The following is a 24,915-nucleotide window of genomic DNA, read 5'->3' as shown; positions in this document are numbered from 1 at the left end:
ACGGCAGCCCACCAGGCTCCCCCGTCCCTGTGATTCTCCAGGCAAGAACACTGGAGTGGGTTGCCATTTCCTTCTCCAGTGCATGAAAATGAGAAGTGAAAGTGAAGTTGCTCAGTTGTGTCTGACTCTAGTGACCCCATGGACTGCAGCCCACCAGGCTCCTCCATCCATGGGATTTTCCAGGCAAGAGTACTGGAGTGGGGTGTCATTGCCTTCTCCGAGAATGGCCATACCAAGACAAAAAAAAAGATTTGTGTGTCTACTCACTGCCGTGACACACACTGAAACATTCTCACACTTGCCTTTACACCTAAGGAAACAGTGTTGTTGTTCAGTCACCCAGTCCTGTCTGACTCTTTGCGACCCCATGAACTGCAGCACACCAAGCCTCCCTGTCCCTCACCATCTCCCGGAGTTTGCCCAAGTTCATGTTCATTGCATGGGTGATGCAGTCCAGCCATCCCAGCATCAGGGACTTCACCAAAGATGCCACATCCAACAATGCCGATGCAGCTATGAGCCATGCCACGCAGGGCCACCCAAGGTGGACGGGTCATAGCAGAGAACTCTGACAAACTGCGATCCACTGGAGGAGGGAATGGCAAACCACCCAATGATACTTGCCCTGAAAACCTCATGGACTGTATGAAAGGAAACAGTACTTGTTATCAACGTGTATATACAAACCAACAATCTTTTTCTGCATGTGTACCATTCCCATACGCTCCCATATAAAAAAGCTGATTAAAATTCATCCCTTTACTCGGCCCAGGGTAGTATAAACGTTTTAGGAAAATGCTTAGACTAATGGACTCATTCTTATCATGTTACCGATAAACTGAAGCTCAGAGATATTTATGACATCTTCAAAGATCCCCATACAGTTGGTGTCAGAGAGAAGCAAAAATCCAGCATTTTAACTTATTGCTGCTGCTAAGTCACTTCAGTCGTGTCCGACTCTGTGCGACCCCATAGACGGCAGCCCACCAGGCTCCCCTGTCTCTGGGATTCTCCAGGCAATAACACTGGAGTGGGTTGCCATTTCCTTCTCCAATGCATGAAAGTGAAAAGTGAAAGTGAAGTCGCTCAGTCGTGTCTGTCCCTCAGCGACCCCATGGACTGCAGCCTTCCAGGCTCCTCCATCCATGGGATTTTCCAGGCAAGAGTACTGAAGTGGGGTGCCATTGCCTTCTCTGTTTAACTTATTACAAGAATATTAACAACCATTACAGCTGTGTGAATACAAGCAGTGAGTTTATTTTCAAATGCAAACATAAAACCACGAATCAAACATGGTAGAGTAGCTTAACATCTTGAATTAAGTTATCCGAATTGAATGAATTCAGAATTGGGCAAAAATAGCCATGAAAGATGTCATAGCATTGTTTTTCCTAGAGACCACTTCTTGTCCCTCAAAGTACATTATTTAACAGTGTTAGAGTGTAATTGAATTATTCTCTCATTGACTCTTTTAAGGGACACCTAAAAGGATATAAAAGTAAAAGTCAAGGTTTCTGAATCATTCAAGCTTGGTACATAAAGCCCCTCTCCTGATACCTCCCTAGGCAACACATCCGGAGAACACAGCTTGCTCTATGAGTCATGACTTTTTAGATCTCATTCTCAGGGCAGGAGCTGAGAAATCGATTCCTCTCACTCGGTTGTAGACGTGCGGGTCCTGGCGCTGATTAGTCATTAACTGGTTCTCACTCCCAGCCTCTCACAGAAGGAATTCCAGTGTCTCAGTGGTTCTTGAAACAGGTCCTAGGAACAAACTTTGGAACGGCAGTGGGCTTTTGTGAAAGGTCTGTCTCAAAATAATCTTATCATATATCCAGGGCCATAAGTCCCAATCGGTCACCTGAAATCAGATTTTAAAGATGAGTTTATTAAATATTGATCCCAGTTTTGTCACTTGAGAAATAATTTATCAAATGAACCAAGGAGGCAAGATTTCTCAAAGACAAGTCGGGAGCATTCCACACCAAAGGAGAAAGAAGATAAATATATTAATGGTCCATTCAGCAACTCTGATGCTGTAGAAAGTGAACTGCAGGGGAGCTCCTTAGTGAGCTGAAAGAGTCAATGAGGCTTCCCGGAGCCGAAACTGGCTTTGGTGGTGTGGTTTCTGTAGCCATAGACTCCAGTTCAATCAAAATGTAAATGTTATCTGGGTACACAAAACGTATTTCATGGTGATAATGAATCTGTTGACATACTGTTCACACTTTATTATATAAATTGTAGTGATGTATTTGCCAGAGAGAAAAATGAATATATAGGGAAGTACTCTGCGCTCAGCTCTACTATACGCTCTGGGTTGGCACACGTCTGTGTCTGTCCTTGGCACAGTTTGCCTGCCTGCCTTTAATCAATCAGAGCGCTGTGACATTGGGCAGAGCACAACGGCGTCCTTACTGACGAAGCTAATCTAACTGGGTTCGGAATAGGAACTAGAAGATGGGTTATTTTTAAAGCAAGGCCCATTGATTCAAAAATCCGGTTCTGCGGCATCATTATTTAACGGATGTGTAATCGCTCAGGTGTGTTATCATCTGTGCGAAACATGATCAGTTTAGCAGGCAGGGGTGCCTGCGGTCTGTCTGCTGGAGGTCGAAGGGTCTGCCTGCTTGAACTGCAGCCTGCAGCCCTCAGGCTCTGCACGCAGGCAGGAATGCCAGGACAGCTCAGTGCCTCCTGTGAGTAGGACCGGCCCTCGAATTTGCAGAGCCCAGGGAAAATAAAAATGGGTGACCCCTCATTCACAAATGATCAAGAATTTCAAGATGATGACAGCAGGACTTTAAATCAAGTGTGGGGCGACCCCAGGACAAACCACACTCCCACAGGCCCACCATCCTGCCTTCTGGGTTCTAAGCATGGAAGGCTGCCCTCTAGCGCTGCACGAGAAAAATGAATCCTCCTTCCCAATGCCTTGCCCCTCCCCACTTCTTCAGGCCCAGTTAGAGCTTCCACAGTCAGTTTCTCTGTGTGTTTTGTCACAAATGCCTTGATACCGAGTGAGTTCATGGGAAAACCCTTTATTCTCTGTGCGTTACCCTTGGCATAGCCTCCCTGCCACCTAAAACTATGGAAATGGACTTGCGGACTCCTTAGGGTCCCTTGAATCACATGAGTCATGAAATCACAGATTTCATGCTCCTGGCTTTGTACTAAAGGGCATTTCTCACTCCACTTCACGCTGCTTGTGGATTATCATTTCGTGGTTTTCCTTTCTTTTCTCCCTCCCTTCAAAATAGAAACTGTTGTGAACTTTTAAAAAGGTATACTTGGTGCAATTGATTCTAAAATGCTGATAAAATAACTATAATCATTATATTGGTTCACATTTTATTTTGTATAAATAGGTCCTCATAAAAATAAGCCCCTATGGCTGATTCATGTTGACGCATGGCAGAAACCAACATAACATTGTAAAGCTATTATCGGCCAATTAAAAATAAATTAAAAAAAATAAGCCCGCAAACTGAAACCCAGTGTAACCTTGGGAAGCCTGACATATCTTGATTATTATAGTATATTCCTTTCATCACCTGTCTACTATGGTGAAATTTAAATTGTATGGGGGAGTTGGGGATGAATGTTGATCTTTTTCTCATGTTCTGTTCTTTGTAGCCCTACTTTTCAAAGTACATTGGGAATTCCTAGAAGGGTCCTAGGCCTGGTTTATTTTCCCCCTTGAACATTTGACATACTTGTTGCTGCTTAGTTGCTAAGTCATGTCCAACTATTTTGCGACCCCATAGACTGTAGCCCACAAGGCTCTTCTGTCCATGGGATTCTCCAGGCAAGAATACTGGAGTGGGTTGTCATTTCCTTCTCCAGGGGATCTTCCCGACACAGGGATGGAACCAGTGTCTCCTGCGCTGGCAGGCGGATTCTTTACCACTGAGCTACCAGGGACTACCTGACATCTGACATAGGACAGGCACAAAATAAATATCTATTGCAGGAATTAACGAAAGAGTGAGTGATAAAAAATGTCATAAGGGTCAAAGACAATGCTTCCTTCAAGCAGAGTCTCTTTTAAATTATATTTAACAAATCTCCTAGAACTCTTACACCAACCCTATTTTACCATGTGGCGAATAGAGAGATAGATAGTGGTTGTTAAAAACACCCCATTGCCCCCTAGAGAGAAGGAGAAAATAATTAAATAGGTACTTTTCCCTCGCACCTCTCTCAGTACTTTTAACCATAAACCTAAGTTACAGATTATTTACTTTTCCTTCCTCCTTGAGTGGGTAAAGGAAGCCGTTTATCAAGGCAAAGGGTGAGGATGCCTCATGAATCAGAGAAGAGAAGTTACTGCAAGTGCAACCCAGACAGACCTGGGGCAGAGCCAGAAGAAGCAGAATCTTCAGGCCAGAAAATGCAACTTCCCACTCACCTGGGCTTCCTTAGGAGGCTCTGGGCTCTAGCTGTTTATACACAATCTGATTCATCAGAGCTGTCTTACAGCTTGCTCTCAGAACCACCAAAATCCTCAACTCCCTCGGTCCAAACCAAAGAGCTGAGCCCAGTGGGTGAGCAGACCCGAGGGAAACGATAGGATTGGAATTCACCTGGTTAAAGGTCTATAGCCAGGCGCGGGCAGGCAAAGCGGCGTGAGGGGAGCAAACCAGAAGCTGGACAGAGAAGACAGTTCCATCCTCTGACTGGGCGGGGGCCGTGGGACCCCCTTCTCCCATGCGTTGCCGCCTCCTCTTTCTCCTCATCTGCAGGTCCAGGGTGGGAGGGCAGGCCCAGGACCAAGTGGAATCTGGAGGTCAGGGCCTTGGTCCAGGCTCTGGGGTCTGGGACACGCCCCCTCTGCCTACCCCATCGTGACCAGCCCCCCCAGGTGGCCCGGCTGTGTCCTTCTCTGCTCTACACCCCCTGAGCAGAGAAGGCATCAACTGCAGCTAAAAATACAGCCCTTAGAAAATACAGCCCTAAAATACAGCCTAAAAATACAGCCCTCCGGGTCCTCCTCCATCCGTGGCCTGGGTTTCGTGGTCACTGGGCACGCAGCTGCCCGGCTCACATGCCCCTGCCGGGCAGGGGGACAGGAGTGCCCGAGCGGGCAGCGGGACGCTTCGGGAAGGTTTGCCAAGTGCTGGGCGGTGCCAGGGCTCAGAGGCCCCCTGCACCGGTCCCGTGTCCCGGGACGGACAACGGCACAGGATCACGCCCTGGGCTGTTTGCTTGAGCACGAGAGGGGAGGGTCGAGGTCCACTGTGCGGAGAGGTGGGCTTTGCTTGAACAGGAGGAACCCTCCAGAGAGGGGTGGGCTCCCTCGGAGAGCGCCAGCGAGCGCCCCCCACCGCCCGGGAGAGGGCCAGAAGTCTGGACTCCTGGGCTTGTCGGGATGGGCCCCTTCCCCGGCAGCCGCCCGCCGCCCCATCCTCCCCCCAGCCACGCGGCTCCGGCCGGGTCTCCAGCATCGCTTCCCCCGCCCCCGCGCCCAGTGCCTCGAGGTAGCGTGGAGGGAGGGGGTCCCAGGGCGCGACCCCCCCCCCCCGCCCCCGCCGCAATCCCCCGCACCAGCGCCCTCTCCCCGCCGCGCCCTCGCGGCGCAGCAGGGACTCGGCGGAGACCCTGGATCCGTCAGAGGGCTCCCCCTAAACTCCGAGTCGACAAATCTTGCCCCATGGGGTCCCTCCAAAGATTGACTTAAGCTGAAACTGCAGGGCGAGAATGTGGCGGGGTGCAGCCTCCCTCCTGCATTGCGCACTTGGGGGGCTGTTCTCTGCCCGGGGGTCCCTTCGCGCCCCAGCGCTTTCCCGCTCCCTGCAAGGAAGCCCCGGGCCCTCCAGATAGTCGAGAGGACCGTGAAGCCCCCAAGCCCTCTGCGCAGAGTCGAAGAAAACGAGAGTAGGAATCCCCTACCCAGGGTAGAAACCCCCTACCCAGTAGGGGATGCGGAGAGGAGGCAACTCCTCCTTCACTCGCCCGGAGAGGCAGTCCCGGCGGTCCTCTGAGCCCTAGGTACCGAAGAAGGCGAGGTCTCCTCTCGGCTCCGCCAAAGTCGGCAGGAGGGGGGGCGCGCACCCAGCCCCCCGCAGACCACTCAGAGCTGGGGCCGCCAGAGGGTGGGAGTGCCCCTTCTCACGGCTCTTGGAGCTAGTGGGGAGCAGTTAGGAGCCCCCGCGTCGTCCCAGCGAGGTGGGAGGTGGAGGGGTACGGACAGGGGGAACCCCCCAGGCCGGTCGCGGACCGCGTAGGGGACGGTGGGAGCACCCGGTTAGCCCCCAGCTCAGGCGGGGACCGCGGAGGGAGGCGGCCCGCCCCGGGGCCGAGTGTGGGCGTGTCCAAGGGGCGGGCGCCCGGGTATCCGGGCGCGGCCGGTTCCTCCTCCCGGGCACCCGGCCCTCGGCCCGGTGCCGCCCCCAGCGCGCGCGGCCCGGCCGTCGGGGGGCGGCGGCGGCTGCGGCGGCGGGTGGAGGCAGAGGCGGGCCGAGCGCCCCTGTCGCGCCCGCCCCCTCCCGCGCGGTGGCGGCAGCGGCGCCGCCGGGAGCTGCCCCCAAGGCCGCCGCCCAGCCCCGGGGCGCCGAGCTCCGCCCGCGCCGGAGGCCCCTGCGCGCAGCTCGGAGCGCGGGCAGCCCGGGCCGGCCGAGGCGGCGCGGGGGTGGCACGCGGGCGGGCGGCGCAGCCCCGGCCGGGCGCGCTCGGCGGGCGCCCCGCGAGCCGCCCCGATGTGGCAGGAGGCGATGCGGCGGCGCCGCTACCTGCGGGACCGCGCCGAGGCGGCGGCGGGCGGCGGAGACGGGCTGCAGCGGTCCCGGGACTGGCTCTACGAGTCCTACTACCGCATGAGCCAGCAGCACCCGCTCATCGTCTTCCTGCTGCTCATCGTCATGGGCGCCTGCCTCGCCCTGCTCGCCGTCTTCTTCGCGCTCCGCCTGGTGAGTGTCCTCCCCGCGCGCCCCCCGGGCCCCGGGAGGCGAGGGACAGACCCGGCCCGGGCGCCTCCCGCCCCGGGGGCTGGCCCCTCGGCTCGCGCGGCTCCCGGCCCCTCGGCTCGCGCGGCTCCCGGCCCCTCCTCGGCCCGCCAGCGGCCGGCCTGGCTCGAGCGAGCCCTGCGGGCAGGAGAAAAGTTTTCCTTGGGAGGTTCTACCCAAAAATAAAAGTTTCCGAGGTGTGTGCACCAGGTGGACCGCCGCGGCGTGCGTTCTCCATCTCTGCGCGCCCGCCGGCAAACTCGCTGCGCTTTCCGCGCGGCATCCGCTCCAGCGGGTCTCCATCCGAATCAGCACCGCGCCTCTCTTGGCGAGGCCGCTGCCCGGCTCCCGAGCTGGCGTTTTAGTTTGGATCGGACGTCATTTAAGTCTGTAGAAATCCTGCCTCGGGAAAGTGGTGAATGACGAGGGAAAAAAAAAAGAAATACAAGTATTTATTATCCATCTTTGCCTTTGAATCTGGCAGATTTAGTCCCATAGGCAGAGAGGTGGGGGTATTGACCTGTTGTGAGCCTGCATCCTTTGAGTGTCTAAGTCACAAGCATTGGTGGACTGTCACCTTCCTATTTCTAGGGGGGTCGTTTATCGTGCCTGCTGTTTGGTACAGGTTACTCAACTGGGTTTCATCGCTGGGACCGCAGTGCAACTCTACAGCTGATGTCAGTTTTGCCAATTTGTATTTTTCAAGCAGGAGCCTTTGGCTCACTCCCTTAAGCAGTGAGAGGAAATCTGTAGATGGCGGTAAACTTCCTGTTACTGATCTTTGTGTTGGTGTGGTTCAAACTTTTGCACTGCCTGTGATGTGCCTGTGCAGCTCAGGTGCCAAGCATTGATTAATCAGTGAGATATTTTTGGTCAGTGGTTGATCTGGGGACGTCTGGGAGGAATGCTGTCTTTTTAGCATAGAATATGAACATAAACCTATATTCCTGTCCTCGGAGCAAAGGCGTGGGTACGTGCCTTTATTTCACCACTGCGTGCAAAATCTCTGTCCTTGGTTTTTGGCAATTTTTTCCTCATATCCTGAGCCAGATGGTGCTTAGATATTATGCATGGGAAAACTTGTTATCGTCATGGGTTCTTTAAAAAATGAAGTTTGCCTTCTCCCCACAATTGTCAAAGGTGTTGTCTTCTCATGGAATTCAACAAGATAAGGAAAAAAAAATTAGAAAGCAGAAGATCATGGATGCCACCGATCATCTTATATTATGCAACACAGAGCAGAGAGCACCTTCATTCTGCATTCTGGGTGTGAGTTCAGGGCAGTCTTCACAATCTTCTTGCCAGCCTGCACTGCTTCCTGGAATGGCATCCTTTTTTGTCTTCTCACCACTTTTTAGGGCCAAGGAGGACTTGAGGAGAGACTTCTGCTCCGTCTCCTTGGCAAGCAGACTCTCTGAAGGCATCTCCTGTTCATTACCATTCCTGCAGGGGAGAAAACACGTCCCTCTTCCTCTGCAAATCTGTTCTGCCAGGACATTGCTGCTTGTGATTCTGGCGAATCTGTAATTCAAAGCGTTCTGGCTGGTTCTCTTCTAAATGGAAGAGGAGGAGCAGGTGATGGCCTATTTATAGCACCATTAATATATTTAAAAACAAGTGTGAAGTTCGTGCCTCCCTGACACACACCACTTTGCTATGATACGGATCTCTAACTTCTTAAACCTTGATCTAGTTTGAACGCATCGCCGTGCCCTGAGAGATTCAGTGCAGTCAGCTGGAAGCTCCCGTCTCTAATCTGCCTTTGATCTGTGTGCTTCTCTACTCAGTTCCTTTAGGGTTTCCCAGGTGGCACTAGTAAGGAACCCTGCAGTTGTAGGAGACATAAGAGACGTGTGTTCAGTCCCTGGGTGGGGAAGAGCCCCTAGAGGAGGAAAGGCAACCCACAAATCCCATGGACAGAGGAGCCTGGCGGGTTGCCGTCCACAGGGTTGCAGAGTTGGACACAGCTGAAATGACGTAGCATGCACTTAACGCATCCAGTTGCTTTACATTCTGTTTCATGGGGAACAAATGTTGAAATGGCATCTTTTTGAAAAGTTTGCTCAGGCATCTTCATTTTTCTTGGTAAATCGATCATTGCCACAGTCTAGGCATTCAGCAAAATCACTTTAAGCAGAAAGCGAGCACTTCTCTTGGAGGGGCTGTAGCCCAGGGGGAGGTCCAGAGATGATGGAATGGATCCTGTTCTCTGCTCAGCCTAAGCCGTGCTCGGTCATGTCTGCTCTTTGTAAACCCCTCTAGGTGATGAGCTGTGCAGAAATGTTCCAGAATCAGGAAGGGTAATGGGGTCTGGTGGAAAGGTGACCTTCAAGCAGGAGCTGGGGCTGCTGGGCTGGGTGGGAATTGGTAAACGCCAGGGAGGAATGGACCCTGTCCTTTGAAACTTGACCTTCAGAAGGACTGGATCGGTTCTGAGGTCTGGACAGCTCGTTTCTATTTTGCTTTTAGTAATAACGTAAATAGCAGTTTCACTTTGCAAAACCATATTCTCTATCCCTGCCGTTCAAGGTCAGGAGCTTTGGAAGGCAGTGCAGCAGTAACAGAGGCCCATGCGCACAGTGGGTGAGGTGAGTTCATTTCTCAGAATGACCAGAGTGTGGCTTCCCAGAGATCTACCTCGGGAGACAGAAATAGCTGCTTGGGGCAGGCCCAGGTTTCCACCTTTACTAGAATTGCTAGGCTCTGATGTAATTCAGGAGCTCGGCAGATCTATTTTTGCTTCCTGTAATCTTGGACAGATTCCTTCTTTCCTATGAATCTGCCTGATTTTGATTTCCATTAGACTTCTACCAGTTCTTGTAGTAGGAAATGTCTGGCAACTTACTTCATGCACATCCATGGTCTCCTGCAACATTTGGATCACAAAATGATCCTAACATCGTCTGAATACATGGTGATTATTTTGCAATATTGTAATTGCTTTTGCGTGAAGTGACTGGAAATATATCTTTAAAAAAGTAAGCTTCATCTTGACTTTGTATTCCCCTTTGTTGTTGCAGTTCAGTCGCTTAGTTGTGTCCAACTCTTGGCTTCCCTGTCCTTCACTGTCTCCCAGAGTTTGCTCAAACTCATGTTCATCGCGTCAGTGATGCCATCCAACCATCTCATCCTCTGTCGTCCCCTTCGCCTCCTGCCCTCAATCTTTCCCAGCACCAGGGTCTTTTCCAATGAGTCGGCTCTTGGCATCAGGTGGCCAAAGGATTGGAGCTTCAGCTCCCTAATTGTGTTCCTGTAATTGACATTATTCACAAACCTCTTTCACTTAATTTCAATCTGTGGTCAATCCATGCTTTTGCATCATTGATCATGAAGTTAAAGTAACCTGCAAAGTATTTTTATTATACTGTAAAGTAAATTCTGAATTGAAATTTTACCATCTTGCTTAAATGCTTTTTATTTTTTTACATAAAAAGCTGTTAAATAGGTTTAACCCCATATTTGTTAAGAAATATCAAGACATGAAAACAGTAGCACATATGATACCATGACTTGAATTTTAATCTCTTATTTAATAATATTAAAAATACTTTCTTTTTGCTTATGTTGAAAGTTTTTGACGATACTATGGGCATGCTGAACAAAATTAAATTGCCCCCTGGCATCAGAGACCCTGGAACTAATGAGACCAACCTTGTAAGTCCTGAGTCTTAGGAGTTAACTTCATTGTCCAGGACTGGTTCTTATTACTAAATGCATGACAAGCTCATCTCAGAATTAAATCCTCTCTCGTTTATTATGTCCCAAAGCAGCCAACTTTTCTCAAAATTTGCCTGTCATAGTTAGGAAAGGTTGACATAATTTTTTTAGGCTAGCTCCAGCCAGATTTGTTTTGGCTAAAATTTATGATTAGGGGTGGTCAGTATTTCAACTGGAAAAATTTCATTCCTATAAATTTTAAATAGTCAGATATTGCAAGAAAACTGACTTTTTGGTCTATTTTTTAGTAATGAAATCAAATAAGCTTTTATTAAATATGTAATACATATGATTTTTCCAATTATGATCTACCTTCTTGCCTTCACTGTGACTGAGCATGCCAGCTCTTTCCAGCGATGACCACAAGTACTTCACGACGTATCAGTTTTCCCAGCATCAGGTGTTTTTCCTCAGGGCAGATGTATCGGAGTGTTTCTTTTCTCTGTACATGGATAAAGAATCTTAATTTTTCCAAAGCAAATAAATGAAACCAGTCATTGTAGAAGGGAATAGTTTTATGATTGCAGGGACTATTTCAGCGCCCCCAGTGGGTGGAAGAATCAAGAATGTTTTGACAAGAAAGTCAGTCTTTCACCCCTTCCTTGGGGAGTGGAAGGCTGGAGAAGGCAGATGAACATGTCTGACATCTCCTCTGGGGAGTAGGAAATTCTCTGCGTACTTTCTCCAGTCTCATCATTCTGGGGCTGGGGGCGGGGGATGGGGAGGAAATAGTGCATGCTCTCAGGAATTGGAGAGGAGGAATCTCAAGGTACATCTTTCTGTGATTGTCTCTATCCATGCAGGAGACTTATTTGGCAGGTATTTGTAATCACAACCGGTAATTCAATGTCATTTTAATTATTACTTCGCTGTGGTATAAACAAAAGACAATGAAAAACTGTCATTTTCTGCAGAAACGTTGGCTCATTTTACAGTTTACAGGCCCAGCAGGAAAAGACGTGGAAGCATCCTTTGGATAGTCAAGTGTGTGCTGTGCGGCTTGTGTGCTCAGTCCATCCTTCAGGTCTGACTCTTTGTGACCCCTTGGACTGCAGCCGGCCAGGCTCCTCTGTCCCTGGGGTTCTCCAAGCAAGAATACTGGAGTGGGCTGCCATTTCCTGCTCCAGGGTACTCTGCTTCTGCCTGTAACTCAGTGTTGGTATCAGCACCATCCGCTGGACAGTCCACTCATTCTTCCTTCAGTGATGCGGATGGAGCGTCCGCTGGGACCAGCACTGGGGTGGGCATCCCCCCGGGGGGTATTCCGTCCTGGAGCGGCTCTGGCCCGCTGCTGTCGGCCTCTCTGCTCTGGGTGGTCGGTCAACCTGGACTCCACCTGCAGCTGGTCCTCTCTAGCTTTGCTCTGTTTCCTCCAGTGCATCCAGTGCGTCCCCTCGCTTGGAAGCCTCCTCCTCCCTATGCCGCTTGTCCAAGTTCAAGCTCTCCTTCTCACGCTTCAGCAGTCCGGCCTGTGCTGTGCATTCCTATCTGTACTGGATGCCTGCAGAGCTCATCCATTCTTGTTGTGGTTCAGTTGCTCAGTCATGTCTGACTCTTTGCGACCTCATGGACTGCAGAATGCCAGGCTCCACTGTCCTCCACTATCTCTTGGAGTTTGCTTAAATCTATGTTTGCTGAGTCAGTGACGCCATCCAACCATCTCACCCTCTGTCGCCCCCTTCTCCTCCTGCCTTCAGTCTTTCCCAGCATCAGGGTCTTTTCCAGGGAGTCAGCTCTTCGCATCAGGTGGCCAAAGGATTGGAGCTTCAGCGTCAGCATTAGTCCTTCCAATGAATATTCAGGGTTGATTTCCTTTAAGATTGACTGGATTCATCTCCTTGAGCTCACTCATTACATGAAATAATTTTCCCTCTCGATGACTATTGTCTGACCTGCAGAATACTTTGTTGAGTTCATCTTGTCTCCTCAACTAATTGTTAATTCTTACAGGGAATAAACTTAGCACCCCCAATATTTAATGCAGCACTAACCAGACGGAAGGTGTGTAATTAACATGTACATTTTAGGGGATAGATATGTTTTCCTTAGCAGCTGTCATTCCCATCGTATGGCCTCTTGTTAAGAACATAAAACTGTCACTAGATCTGGATCTGGTCTCAGTGTTGCCACTTAGTGTTCCTGAAAAATTGATTTGTCTGCTGTGGACTGAAATGAATAACGCGACCAGGCTCAGGGAGTTCGTTTGGGAACTGAGTAAAATGGACCCTGTGGACATTTAGCACAGAGCTGGGCACCCGTCTTACCTACAACAAGTGTGGTCATTTTTGTTATTATATTTGCAGCACCCAGGTTTCTCCAGGGTAGATGTATTTCAGGCTGACAACTAAATGAATACTAGAATTTTAAAATCTAGGTATAAAAAATGGGTTGTTTTTCTATTTACATGATAAGTATGAATATAGCTTTGAGTTATTTTATAAAAAATAATCAAGAATTGTAGATAGTTTAATTAAAGTAATGTTTTGACACATTACCAGTCTCTAGCACTAAAATTCTGCCAAATTGACACGTGAATTGACGTTCATATTTTTAAATTTTGTTAGCTTTGGATACTGTTATATGAATGAACAAGAGTGATAAGATAATATTTACCAGGGCTTCTCTGGTAGCTCAGCTGGTAAAGAATCTGCCTGCAATGTGGTAGACCCTGGTTTGATTCCTAGGTCAGGAAGATCCACTGGAGAAGGGGTAGGCTACACACTCCAGTATTCTTGGGCTTCCCCTATGGCTCAGCTGATAAAGAATCCACCTGCAATGCGGGACACCTGGGTTTGATTGCTAGGTTGGGAAGATCCCCTGGAGAAGGGAAGGCTACCCACTCCAGTATTCTGGCCTAGAGAATTCCATGGACTGTATAGTCCATGGGGTTGCAAAGAGTCAGACGTGACTGAGCGACTTTCACTTGTGCTCCGTTGTGTCAGGCTGTCCACGGGAAATTGACATGCATCTGGCAGTTTTGGTTTGCAGCCCCCAGTGCATTTGGAAGGAGAGAAAAGGGTTGTTGAATCAGCACATGTGTTTGATCCATTTGGCCCAGTTAAGACTTGGATAATGTTGCTTCAGTGCCCTCTTTGTATAAGGATCCAGTAAAAACCACAAGGATGGGAACCCAGAGAGATTTGCAGTTTGGAGGTTCACATTACAAATCATCATGTCACTTGGGCTTACACTTCCATCCCCAGGTGCCAGCTTCAGGAGAGAGAGAGTGATGGGCAGAGTAGAGAACCCCTGCCTAAAAATCCCCATGAGCAGCTTTGCCGGCCAGCTTTCTGATTCTTCCCAGGGCTGTGGAACGACAGTGCCAGGACAGAGGGGACGAGACTACAGACCTGGGTTATTATTGCTCTATCGCCGTTAAGGATGCAGAAGTCCAGCTGTATCTCAAGAGTTGAACCAAATCCTTTTAAAAACCATCTCATCCTCCGTTGTCCCCTTCTCCTCCTGCCCCCAATCCCTCCCAGCATCAGAGTCTTTTCCAGTGAGTCAGCTCTTTGCATGAGGTGGCCAAAGTACTGGAGTTTTAGCTTTAGCATCATTCCTTCCAAAGAACACCCAGGACTGATCTCCTTTAGAATGAACTAGTGGGATCTCCTTGCAGTCCAAGGGACTCTCAGGAGTCTTCTCCAACACCACAGTTCAAAAGCATCAATTCTTCAGCGCTCAGGTTTCTTCACAGTCCAACTCTGACATCCATACATGACCACTGGAAAAACCATAGCATTGATCAGACGGACCTTTGTTGGCAAAGTAATGCCTCTGCTCTTCAATATGTTCTCTAGGTTGGTCATAACTTTAATTTCATGGCTGCAATCACCATCTGCAGTGGAAACATACAAATATAAAGTACCATAGCTTCTTCTTAGAACTTGAAATTCTTGAGAACGTGAAATTGCTCAAGATGATGACTGTTATCAGAGAGGAGCTTAGGAATAAGTCCGTGTCTAGGGTCTCCACCTCCCTGAAGGTTCCTGCTGGAGACAGAGGTGGACCAGGCAGGGCTCTGGTGATGAGAGCCCTGACTGCAGGGTTTCAGAATGAGAGCGTCTCCCCATTTGTACCAGCGTCCTTTACTGTCCCTCAGACGTAATGATCTTGGGATAGCATGGCCAGGACAAGTGTAACATCACAGGTGCAGGCTTCCATTCCTACAGGCTTACTGCAAAGACTGAATTATTGCCTGTGTATTTTAATGTACTGTATTATCTTTTAAGCTATATAAAACAGGGGAAATAATTAAGATTTCAAGCTACTAGTGATCTGTCAATATTAGGAAAGAATGGAAGTTTTAGACTGGTGCACCAGTAGAACAAAAGCCATGTGATGTTAAAAATGAGGAGGATAAGGAGATCAGATGAATAAAGATGAAAGAGGTAATGAAGAAATGTTAGCATAGTTCAGACATACAGTTGATCTAGCATCTACTCTTTCCCAGTTGTTGACTTGCAGTTAATTCAAACCTATAACACCCATGTTCTTCAGAATTGGACTTTAGGTGCACAGAATGGGATTTATCATTTGACTAATTTAATTAAACTTTGATTACTGAGCTCAGTTTTCACTGATAACGTTTGTTTGTTTACACTAAAAATAAGCACCCGTGTCCCCAGTCCAAACTAGAATACCCCAGTAATGTCAATCAGCCTGTATGCTGCACCTCTCATTTCCCTACCGACCCTCAGAAGTAGACTTCCTCTACACTTCTTGTCATTTCTTTCTGTTTATTTTATCCATTTTGTCATGCATGCCTGTATATATCATGTGGTACTCGTGAGGTGTAAGGTAGTGATCAAGATCCGTTTATGTCAAGCATTTAACAGGAGGCTGCCTGTGTGCTGTTTTGGATCTGTTAGGCATTCTCTGTTCCTTATTAATTCCTGAATACTCAGGAATTGAGAGGAGAGGCACGCCTCTCCCGAGGGCTGAGGAACCCAGGCATTTCCTTCATTAGTTTTTCTATACGGTGATAAGTACCCTCTTCCTTCTTGTGAACTATACGGTAAAAGTGATTGTTTACAACTCTCTCTCTCTTTAATATGGATTGCCTAGGCTTTGTAAGTCTGGAATTTTAATCTTTATCTTTGCTGAGAATAACTACCTTGTAAGACAGTATATATGCCCACACCATGTCGATTAAAACACCTTTGCTCCATCAGAGCTCTGGTTCCCGTGTCTGTCTTTCTCTTTCTCTCTCTCTCTCCCTCTGTCTCTTTTTCAGGCTGATCCCCTGGAGTGCAGAGGCTCTCTGAGTTCACTTTCCAGCCCGGGCTTCTAAGACCCTCTAGGGAAGGCGCTCTGCGCCTTCACCCCATTGAGAGGGCGCCTGAGGCCTTCATGAACACAGCAAGCCCCGTGCAGGGGCTTTATTGGTTTTCTGCATAAACCAAGGAATATCAGCCTCTTTCTCTCTCCTTTACTTTATTATCGGTCGACTCCGATCCACCAGGTTCCGGTCCATTAAAGGACCACGACACATTTACATGCTTTTTTCTTGTGGAGAATTGATTTTTACTTATCCATTTTAGTTACTTCTTTCACCATATCTGTTATAAATCAAAATTCCACACACAAGTGGTTTGTTATGGGTTATCTTTTCTGCTCCATTGGTTACATTTTTCTTTTTTAAATACACATGCACAGAGTATAATTAATAAAGCTTTATAATAAGTATTTATATTGGGCAAGGGAAATAACATTCAACTTTTTGAAAAGCTTTTTGGTTATTCTTGACTTTTTCTTCTTCCATACAAACTTTACAATCAACTTATTTTAACCTCAATATAAAAAAACTCAAGTAGGATCTTGTTAGTGTTATATTTAATCTATTGATTCATTTGCTGAGAATTCAATTTTGTGATATTAAATTTTTCTATCCATGAACATGGGCCATCTCTCCATTCATTTATGTGGTTCAATAATGTTTTATAGTTTTCCATAGGTTGTTCTTACTCCTTGATACCAAAGGATATTGTGTATTTTATTGCTTACTGTAAATTGTATTTTAAAAATTATGAAATTGGGTATTTCTATTCTTTTGTTGATGCTGTAAAAGAGTATAACTTAATTTTAGATATTATTTTATATCTATACAGCTTATCATATCCTTTTTATTATTAGTAACTGAAATGCAGACACTTTCAGGTTCTCTACATAAATAATCATATCATCTCCAAATCAGTTCACTTCAGTTGCTAAGTCTTGTCTGATTCTTTGCAACCCATGGATTACAGCACGCCAGGCTTCCCTGTCTATCACCAACCCCTGGCGTTTGCTCAGACTCATGTCCATTGAGTTGGTGATTCCATCCAACCAACTCATCCTCTGTCACCCTCTTCTCCTCCTGCCTTCAATCTTTCCCAGCATTAGGGTTTTTTCCAGTGAATCAGTTCTTCACATCAGGTGGCCAAAGTATTGGAGCTTCAGCTTCAGTGTCCGTCCTTCCAATGAATATTCAGGACTGATTTCCTTTAAGGTTGACCTCCTTGCAGTCCAGGGGACTCTCAAGAGTCTTCTCCAACACCACAGTTCAAAAGCATCATTTCTTCGGCACTCAGCTTTCTTTATGGTCCAACTCTCACATCCATACATGACTACTGGTAAAACCATAGCTTTGACCAGACAGACCTTTGTCAGAAAAGTAATGTCTCTGTTTTTTAATATGCTATCTAGGTTTGACATAGCTTTTCTTCCAGGGAGCAAGCATCTTTTAATTTCATGGCTGCAGTCACCATCTGCAGTGATTTTGGAGCCCAAGAAAATAAAGTCTGTCACTGTTTCTATTGTTTCCCCATCTATTTGCCATGAAGTGACGTGACTGGATGTCATGATCTTAGTTTTTGAATGTTTTTAGTTTTTCTGCAAGTACTGAGAGTTTTATTTTATTTTGTCCCATACATTTCTTTTCTCACTTCTTTTTCTTATATTATTGTGTTGGCCTGAAACTAATATGCTGTTGACAAACTGGTGATTGTGAGTGCCCTTGCCTTTTTTTCTGGTTTTAAATAGAATTCCTTAATAGTTTATTCATTTAAGATGATGCTGGTTATAGATTTTTATAGATATTCTTCGAGATTCCTTTTGGTTAATTTATAGAAAAAGTTTAAATATGATTGTTTAGTTTTACCAAACTGAGATAATCAAAAGATTTTTTGATGTGTTTTAAAGTCAGTGAAATGAATAATAATTTTCTATTATTGAGCAATTTTTATATTCATGATAAAAATGCAGTTTTTATGATAGAATCCTATAAAATGCTAGATGTGAAGTGCTAACATTTTAAGGTTTTTGCTGATGTAGTCTTTGGTAAAATGAATTTGGAATATTTATCAGATTGGCATTGTTCTTTTTTATAAGTTTTTCTGGTCTTAAAACTCAGGGAGTATGCCTTTATTCTTAGTTTCCTAAAAGTTTTCATTATGTTAGAAAGAGTTGAAGGAATTTACTTAGAAAACCACATGGGTTTGTTGCTTTCTTTGGAGAGAGATTTAAAATTTTTTGCTTTAGTATCTTTGATAGTAATAGGATTATAGTATTTCTAACTTTATTTCTTGAGTCAGTTTCAATAAGCCTTTTCTAGGACTCTTTGCATTTCATCCCAATTTTCAAGTTTGATGGTAATATTTGATAATACTTAGATGCTTTCTTTCTTTTTTAACTTAATCTTACTAGATGTCTGTTTTGTCTTAACTTTTTACCAAAAAAATTGTCTTTTTTGATACACTGTGTTGCATTTTTGCTTTCTGTCTTCACTACCTCAGTGTCAATCAAAACATATTCGATTATGATACTCTATGGAAACAAACAACTCCAGAATCTTAGTAGCTTAACACAACAAAGGTTTATATTTTGTTTGAGCTGCACAGTAAATGTGAGTCAGCAGAGGAATTCTCTCACATCAGTTACTCAGAGATTTAGAATGAAGGAAGCTGCATCCCACAGCATCCTTCCTTCCTTGATTGCTGTGTTGTTGTTGTATGGTTGGTAAGTTGTGTCTGACCTGTGAGCCCATGCAGCACGCTAGGCTTCTCTGTCCTTCACTGTCTCCTGGAGATGCTCAAACTCATGTCCCGTGAGTCGGTGCCATCCAACCATCTCATCTTCTGTCGTCCCCTCCTCCTCCTGCCTTCAATCTTTCCCAGCCTCAGGGTCTTTTCCAGTGAGTCGGCTCTTCGCATCAGGTGGCCAGAGTATTAGAGCTTCAGCTTCAGCATCTGTCCTTCCAGTGACTATACTGCACAGGGAAGAAGACGGTGCTTCTCTCTGGCAATTGACGTCATCCACATGGAAGTGCCCCATCACTTTCACTTTTCATTGACCAGACTTCAGTATTCTAGTTATCTGTTGCTGCATAAAACCCCCCACGTGGTTTAGTGATTGAAAACACTCACATATTTTATTTTCCTCCTGAATCAGCAGTTTGGCAACGGTAGTGCAACCCTGCTCCCTGTAGCTCCCACACCAGAGGCGGACTTCTTGCAGCATGTCCTGGCCAGTGTGGGGCAGGAGGGGGCTCTGCTCACCTGGGCTGGGCTGTAGGAGTCCTCCTCATGACGAATGCCCCTGTAATCATTGCACCGTGGAAAGAAAGTGCCAGCAGCCTCACAATGGCTTTTACGTGCCTCTGCCTGGGAGAGAAACACTTCACTTTTATTCACTTTTTTTTTTTTTTGCTCAAAATGGCTGCTTGGAACTTCAAAAAAGGTTAGAAGGTGAATCCAGAAGGAACCCAGAAGAAAGAAATAGGAAATATTTTGGAAAGTCCCTGACCACCACATTTTCTTTCTATTTGGTTGGCCCCAAAGTTTCTTTGGGTTTTTCCATTGTGGAAACGCGTTAACGAATGTTTGGGCCAACTCAGTGCTTGCTTTGGGCTTCCTCTGTTCTTTTCCAGATTTCTGCAGTGGGATCTTTAATTCATCAGTTTTCAGCCTCCTTTCTTTGCATGAACCTTGGCAGCAGCAGGGAGCCTTGAATCAGTAGAGAATCCCTGGGCAGTCAGGGCTTGTGGGGTTCTCCAAAAGCAGAGCTTGCTCACCCATCAAGGGAGCCCCATCAGGACAGTCTCTAGTGGGGACCCTGGTCCGGCTGACTTGGTTGGAGTCCTGCACGTGGAGCACAGACCTGGGCTGGCTGGGCCCCTCCAGGCTCCTCCCCACGTGTCTCAGCTGCATCTGATCCTACACATTGCCCTTCCTGGGGTGGCTTGGCGTTCGCCTCCCAAATCTTGGGTAGGCCTCTCCGAAGGCCTGCTCTCACTCGGGAGCATTCCGGGAAGAGATTCTGGTGAGGACTTGCTCCACGTCCCGCTCCCAGTCCTGCCACAAATTCTTCTTCTATTCAACTCTAAGTGAGAGCCGTGGAGGGAAAGGGGATCTAAGAAATGCAACTCCCAGTAAGGCCAAGCCAGCAGTAGGAGATTGAGTCCAACTTGGAAGATGCCCAGTTTCCCTCCGAGCACCACTCTCACTGCACAGTACAGGTTTGCTCATGGGAAGACTTTTGGAGTTTTTTAGGATTATTTTGCATTTTGCCTTTAGATCTATGACCCATTCTTCCCCAGTAGCTCAGTTGGTAAAGAATCCGCTTGCAATGCAGGAGATCTTGGTTTGATTCCTGGGTCAGGAAGATCCTCTGGAGAAGGGACAGGCTGCCCACTCCAGTCTTCTTGGGCTTCCTGTGCTCAGTTGGTAAAAGAATCTGCCTGCAGTGTGGGAGACCTGGGTTTGATCTCTGGGTTGGGAAGATCCCCTGGAGGAGGGAATGGCAACCCACTCCAGCATCCTGGCCCCGAGAATCCCATGGACAGAGGAGCCTGGCGGGCTACATCCATGGGCTCACAGTCAGACACGACTGAATCACTGATACTATTGATAAAATTAAATGTGGAGGAGGTAGATGGAAGAGAGAGTGGAGAGATGGTGTGCAGGAGGGAGGAGGACAGATTCAGAGCGGGGGGCGCCTGAGGGGCTGCAGTCCACGGGGCTGCAAAGAGTCTGACACGACTGAGCGACTGAACAGCAACAACAACGTGTTTTACATTAGAGTGTCCTTTGCCATCTAAAAGGAAAACAGTACTGTTTAACACAAAGAATGAAAAATACATGTGGAAAATATTGAAAATATACATAATCTGTTGCTCCATGGAAAAGCCTCCAAGAAACGAGGCTGTTGTTGTACGATAAATAGAAGCAATGGGTGTTTAATCGGCCTGGCAGTTTGACTCCTTCCCAAATTAAATGCATTGAACAGAGAAGGATGAAACGTTCCTGGAGAGTGATGGGAGCCCATTATCATGACGGTAGGTAATGGGACGCTTGCGGTCTTCCTTTTAAAGATGTGTTAACACATTTAGTTTGCATTGTATGGTGACTTTTAAAAAATCTTTTTAAAGCCATATCTTAAAGGCATTTCTGTACATTTTATTTAGTTTGTGTACCGTGGTACATTTTTTTATTTTCACGAAGGGAGGAGGGGTTGGGCTGCATAAACATATTTAATTTAGATCGACAGTGTTTTCACTGTTTTCGTTCACTTTATTTTCAGCTGCTCTTATTTGTTTTATACTCTGGATTTTGAAAACTCAGCTATTTCCTAAGAGTAGCCACGGGTGAGCTGCTGCGGCTTCGTTCTTCTTCCTGTCCATTGGGGCTGGAATAAGGGGGGAGAGGGCGTGTAATTCAAGGTCTGAGGGCGTTCCGCTATTTCATTTACTTATTTGCCTTAAGAAAAACGCATGATCCAAATGCAGGGCTAGGAAAGAATGTGGTTTATAAGCTTATACATTTTTAATGAATACGCTACTGTTTTTTTTTCCCTTGACCCCTCTTTACAAAAGATTCTATTTAGTGGAGCAGTCCATATTAAGACTTGTTTGGAGTTAAGGTTCAAAAGGCAACGCAGAATAAATTGACGGCTGTTCTCTTTCTGGAAGAGCTGGGATTCTTCAAAGGGCTCAGGTTTTGCAGTGGTCAGGGACCACTGGCCTTGTGAGCAGAGACTGACTGTGTGAAGCCACGGGCCATCTGGGAACGGGCCTCCCTGCCCGGGTTGGGGACAGGACTTCAAAGCTTGGGGGAGTCCTTCTCTGGGGGGTGGGGTGGGCCAGGCAATGCCATGCATCCGGTGAGCAGGGACACGACGCCCTCGGGTCCTTTTAGGATGGAGAGGCCTTTGTCTGCCCTTCTTCCCTAAACGTACATTCACAGTCCTAGTTGACGCTGGGTGAGCACGGAGGTGTATGTATCTTTTGAGACTAGAAGCTTGGGTCTTTTGTTGTTCTGATTTTGAAAGAAATAAAGCATTTCTGTGGGGCCCTAAAAATATTAGGGGACCAATGTCCACTGTGTCTAGTGGAGAGGCCGCCCTGCAGCCCAGACTACTGGGCTGTCTGGGATCAAGACCCTGATGGTAAGAAACAAAAAAGAGAGAGATGCCAATATTTAAACCCCAAACCCGTATCAAGTCTTATTATATAATGTTCCTGGCTCACCAAGGCACTGAGTCTTTCCCTTGTTCACAGTTGGATCTTTGAGCAGAGAAATGCAGGGAAAGCACCTATGGGCTGTGTACTTCATCCTCCTCTTCCCATAAGGACACAGGTCACAGCTTCTCTGTTCCTTTAGCTACTGATTTTCACTCGATGGGCTTCCCTGCTGTCTCAGACGGTAAAGAATCCACCTGCAATGCAGGAGACCTGAGTTCAATCCCTGGGTCTGGAAGATCCCCTGGAGAAGGAAATGGCAACCCACTCCGGTATTCTTGCCTGGAGATTTCCTGGGACAGAGGAGCCTGGCAGGCTATAGTCTGTGGGATCGCAAAGACTCAGACATGACTGAGTGACTCACACTTTTCAGTTGACAGTCACGCAGGTTTTCACACCACTTTCATCCTTTCTGGATAACCGAAGCCAATACAGTCAACAGTTGTTGCTTTCCTTCGGGGTTAATGAAATGATGGAAAAGCCACACCAGGAAGGCAGCTGTCCTGCTTCTCTACGGGTTGGCTTTCTGTTCGCAGCTCAGTTAACTTCATTTGGGGAAGTTTAAAGTAAAATCACGTTTTCATGGCTCTGTGTGCGCAGCAGCCATGACCTTGAATGAGATGTCCTCAGAAAACAGGCTACTGTGTCCTTGTGTGCCCTGGTCCGTGGTGCCTGGGTACTGGGGAGCACTGTGGTGTGGGTGGATCCCGGACAACCTTTTGCAGTGATTGGAACCTGTGTCTAAAGGTCAGAGTACAAGAAGGCACTTAATCGTGGACAGAAATAGTAGGGGAGGGAGGTTGTGAGAACATCCCATTGGGCCCTTCTGTCTTCTGGCTGTTCTGGAAACATTCTTTCGGCCACTGGGGAACTGGCTACACCTGGGCTCGTGCATCGTTTAGGCACACAGGGCACGGGGCTCTGCTGTGATGGCAACACAGACCACTCCCTGGGTGAAGCCCCGTTCTCTCCGTCAGCCCCATGACCCTGGTGCCTCCTTCCCATTCAGAGGCCTGCATTTTCTCACCTGTGCAGGCAACCATGCCTACACTCATACGGCTGGTGTAAGAATAAAAGACCTTAATGTATCTGAGTGCTTAGCAGAAAAACATCCATGTTAGAGTTGATGCTTCCGAACTGTAGTGCTGGAGAGGACTCTTGAGAGTCCCTTGGACTGCAAGGAAATCAAATCAGTCCATCCTAAAGGCAATCAACCCTGAATATTCATTGGAAAGACTGAGGCTGAAGGTCCAATACTTTGGCCATTTGATGCGAAGAACTGACTCATTGGAAAAGACCCTGATGCTGGGAAAGATTGAGGGCAGGAGGAGAAGGGAGCGATAGAGGATGAGATGGTGGGATGGCATCATCGACTCAAAGGACATAAATTTTAGCAAAGGAGATGGTGAAGGACAGGGAAGCTTGGTGTGCTGCAGTGTATAGGGTCATAGTCAGACACAGTTTAGCAACTCAATAGCAACTGACGTGAGTACTTGCTGTGATTATTGTTGCTCTTGCCTTTTTCCCAGTTGTTCCTCGACATACTTAACTGTGAGAGAGGAAAGGGAAGAGAAGGCGCTAAAGGTGGTCCAGGCCCCCCTGCTCTCCTGGTGTGCCTCATCCGCCTTCCTGCCCTACTCCCTGTGGTCAATGGGCTGATATCTGAAGGAGGTGGTGGGGCATCTCCAGGGTGAAGTTAGAGATGCTCGTGGCCCAGAGTGAACCCTGTACCCACCAGAAAAGGTGCGGGCTTCCCCAGACTCTGGTATTTGAAAGACCTACCCCATATGTCCCAGGTTGTACTGTAACTTCTGAGTTTTTTTTTTTTTTTTTTTCTTATTTTTGGCAGAACTGAGTTTTGGTTGCTACATGGGCTTTTTCTCTAGTTGCAGTGAGCGGGGGCCACTCTCTGGTTGCAGTGCTTGGGCTTCTCATGGCGGTGGCTTCTCTTCTTGTGGAGCGTGGGCTCTGGGGCCCGTGGGCTGCAGCAGTTGCAGCTCCCAGGCTCTAGAGCGCAGCCTCAGTAGTGGTGGTGCTCGGGCTTCATTGCTCCGTGGCATGTGGGATCTTCCCAAATCAGATGTCTCCTACATGGGCGGGCAGATTCTTGACCATTGAGCCACCAGGGAAGCCCTCTACTGTAAGTGTTAATATTCCGAAACTTCAGTGAAAGTTCTTAGGGCCCTGGCTATATGGATTGTTTTGCTTGAAACTCCTTTGAGTATTTCATCAACTAAATGTATTAGCTGAAGATTAAAGCTTTTACACTGTGTTCCATCCCATGGCGTGTGCTGTTCAGAGCAAGTTTCCAGCAGAATATTTGGAGAAGCTGAAGCCTAAATCCAGGTTTGGATAATCAGAGGAAATGCAAGGTCTATTGTATTGTGTGGAATTGTAATAGTGTGCATTTGAAGGGTTATGTGGCTAGATAGAGATGAATAGAAAATGCCTATTAGTGTGCAAATGTAGAGTTTTAAAAAATGCATTAGTAACAGGCTAATAATGTCCATTTTCCTTTTGCTGCTAGAGCCCAAGAAAGGCGGAAAAGGAAGCTAGCTAAATGGCACAGTCTTCTAAATATTTCCCACTCTCTCATCTTCTATTTTTAGTACTTTCTGACCCTTTTCTATTAACCTTGATCTTGTTAAAACATTAATTGCAATGCATTAAAAGAAAAGCTTCTAGCTTTAGAATCCAAGATAGTATTTAGGTTTTTTTTTTTTAATAAATCATTTCAAAATCATTTGCAGGCCTTAA

General features: G+C 47.1%; 1 protein-coding gene across 1 annotated transcript in view; it reads left to right on the top strand.

Annotated features, from left to right (window-relative positions):
- The first annotated feature begins 6,683 nt into the window (after window positions 1-6,683).
- ADCY2 (adenylate cyclase 2) overlaps window positions 6,684-24,915 on the top strand; it is a 454,325-nt gene continuing 436,093 nt past the window's right edge. Inside the window, exon 1 of the mRNA XM_027520567.1 lies at window positions 6,684-6,908. Within this exon, the coding sequence (XP_027376368.1) occupies window positions 6,699-6,908 (210 nt within the window). The 5' untranslated portion in view covers window positions 6,684-6,698. The remainder of the gene's footprint in view (window positions 6,909-24,915) is intronic.

This window comes from Bos indicus x Bos taurus, chromosome 20 (genome assembly GCF_003369695.1).
Source record: "Bos indicus x Bos taurus breed Angus x Brahman F1 hybrid chromosome 20, Bos_hybrid_MaternalHap_v2.0, whole genome shotgun sequence".
NCBI lineage: Eukaryota > Metazoa > Chordata > Mammalia > Artiodactyla > Bovidae > Bos > Bos indicus x Bos taurus.
The sequence above is the reverse complement of the archived record's forward strand: the minus strand, read 5'-3'. Positions and strand labels throughout refer to the sequence as shown.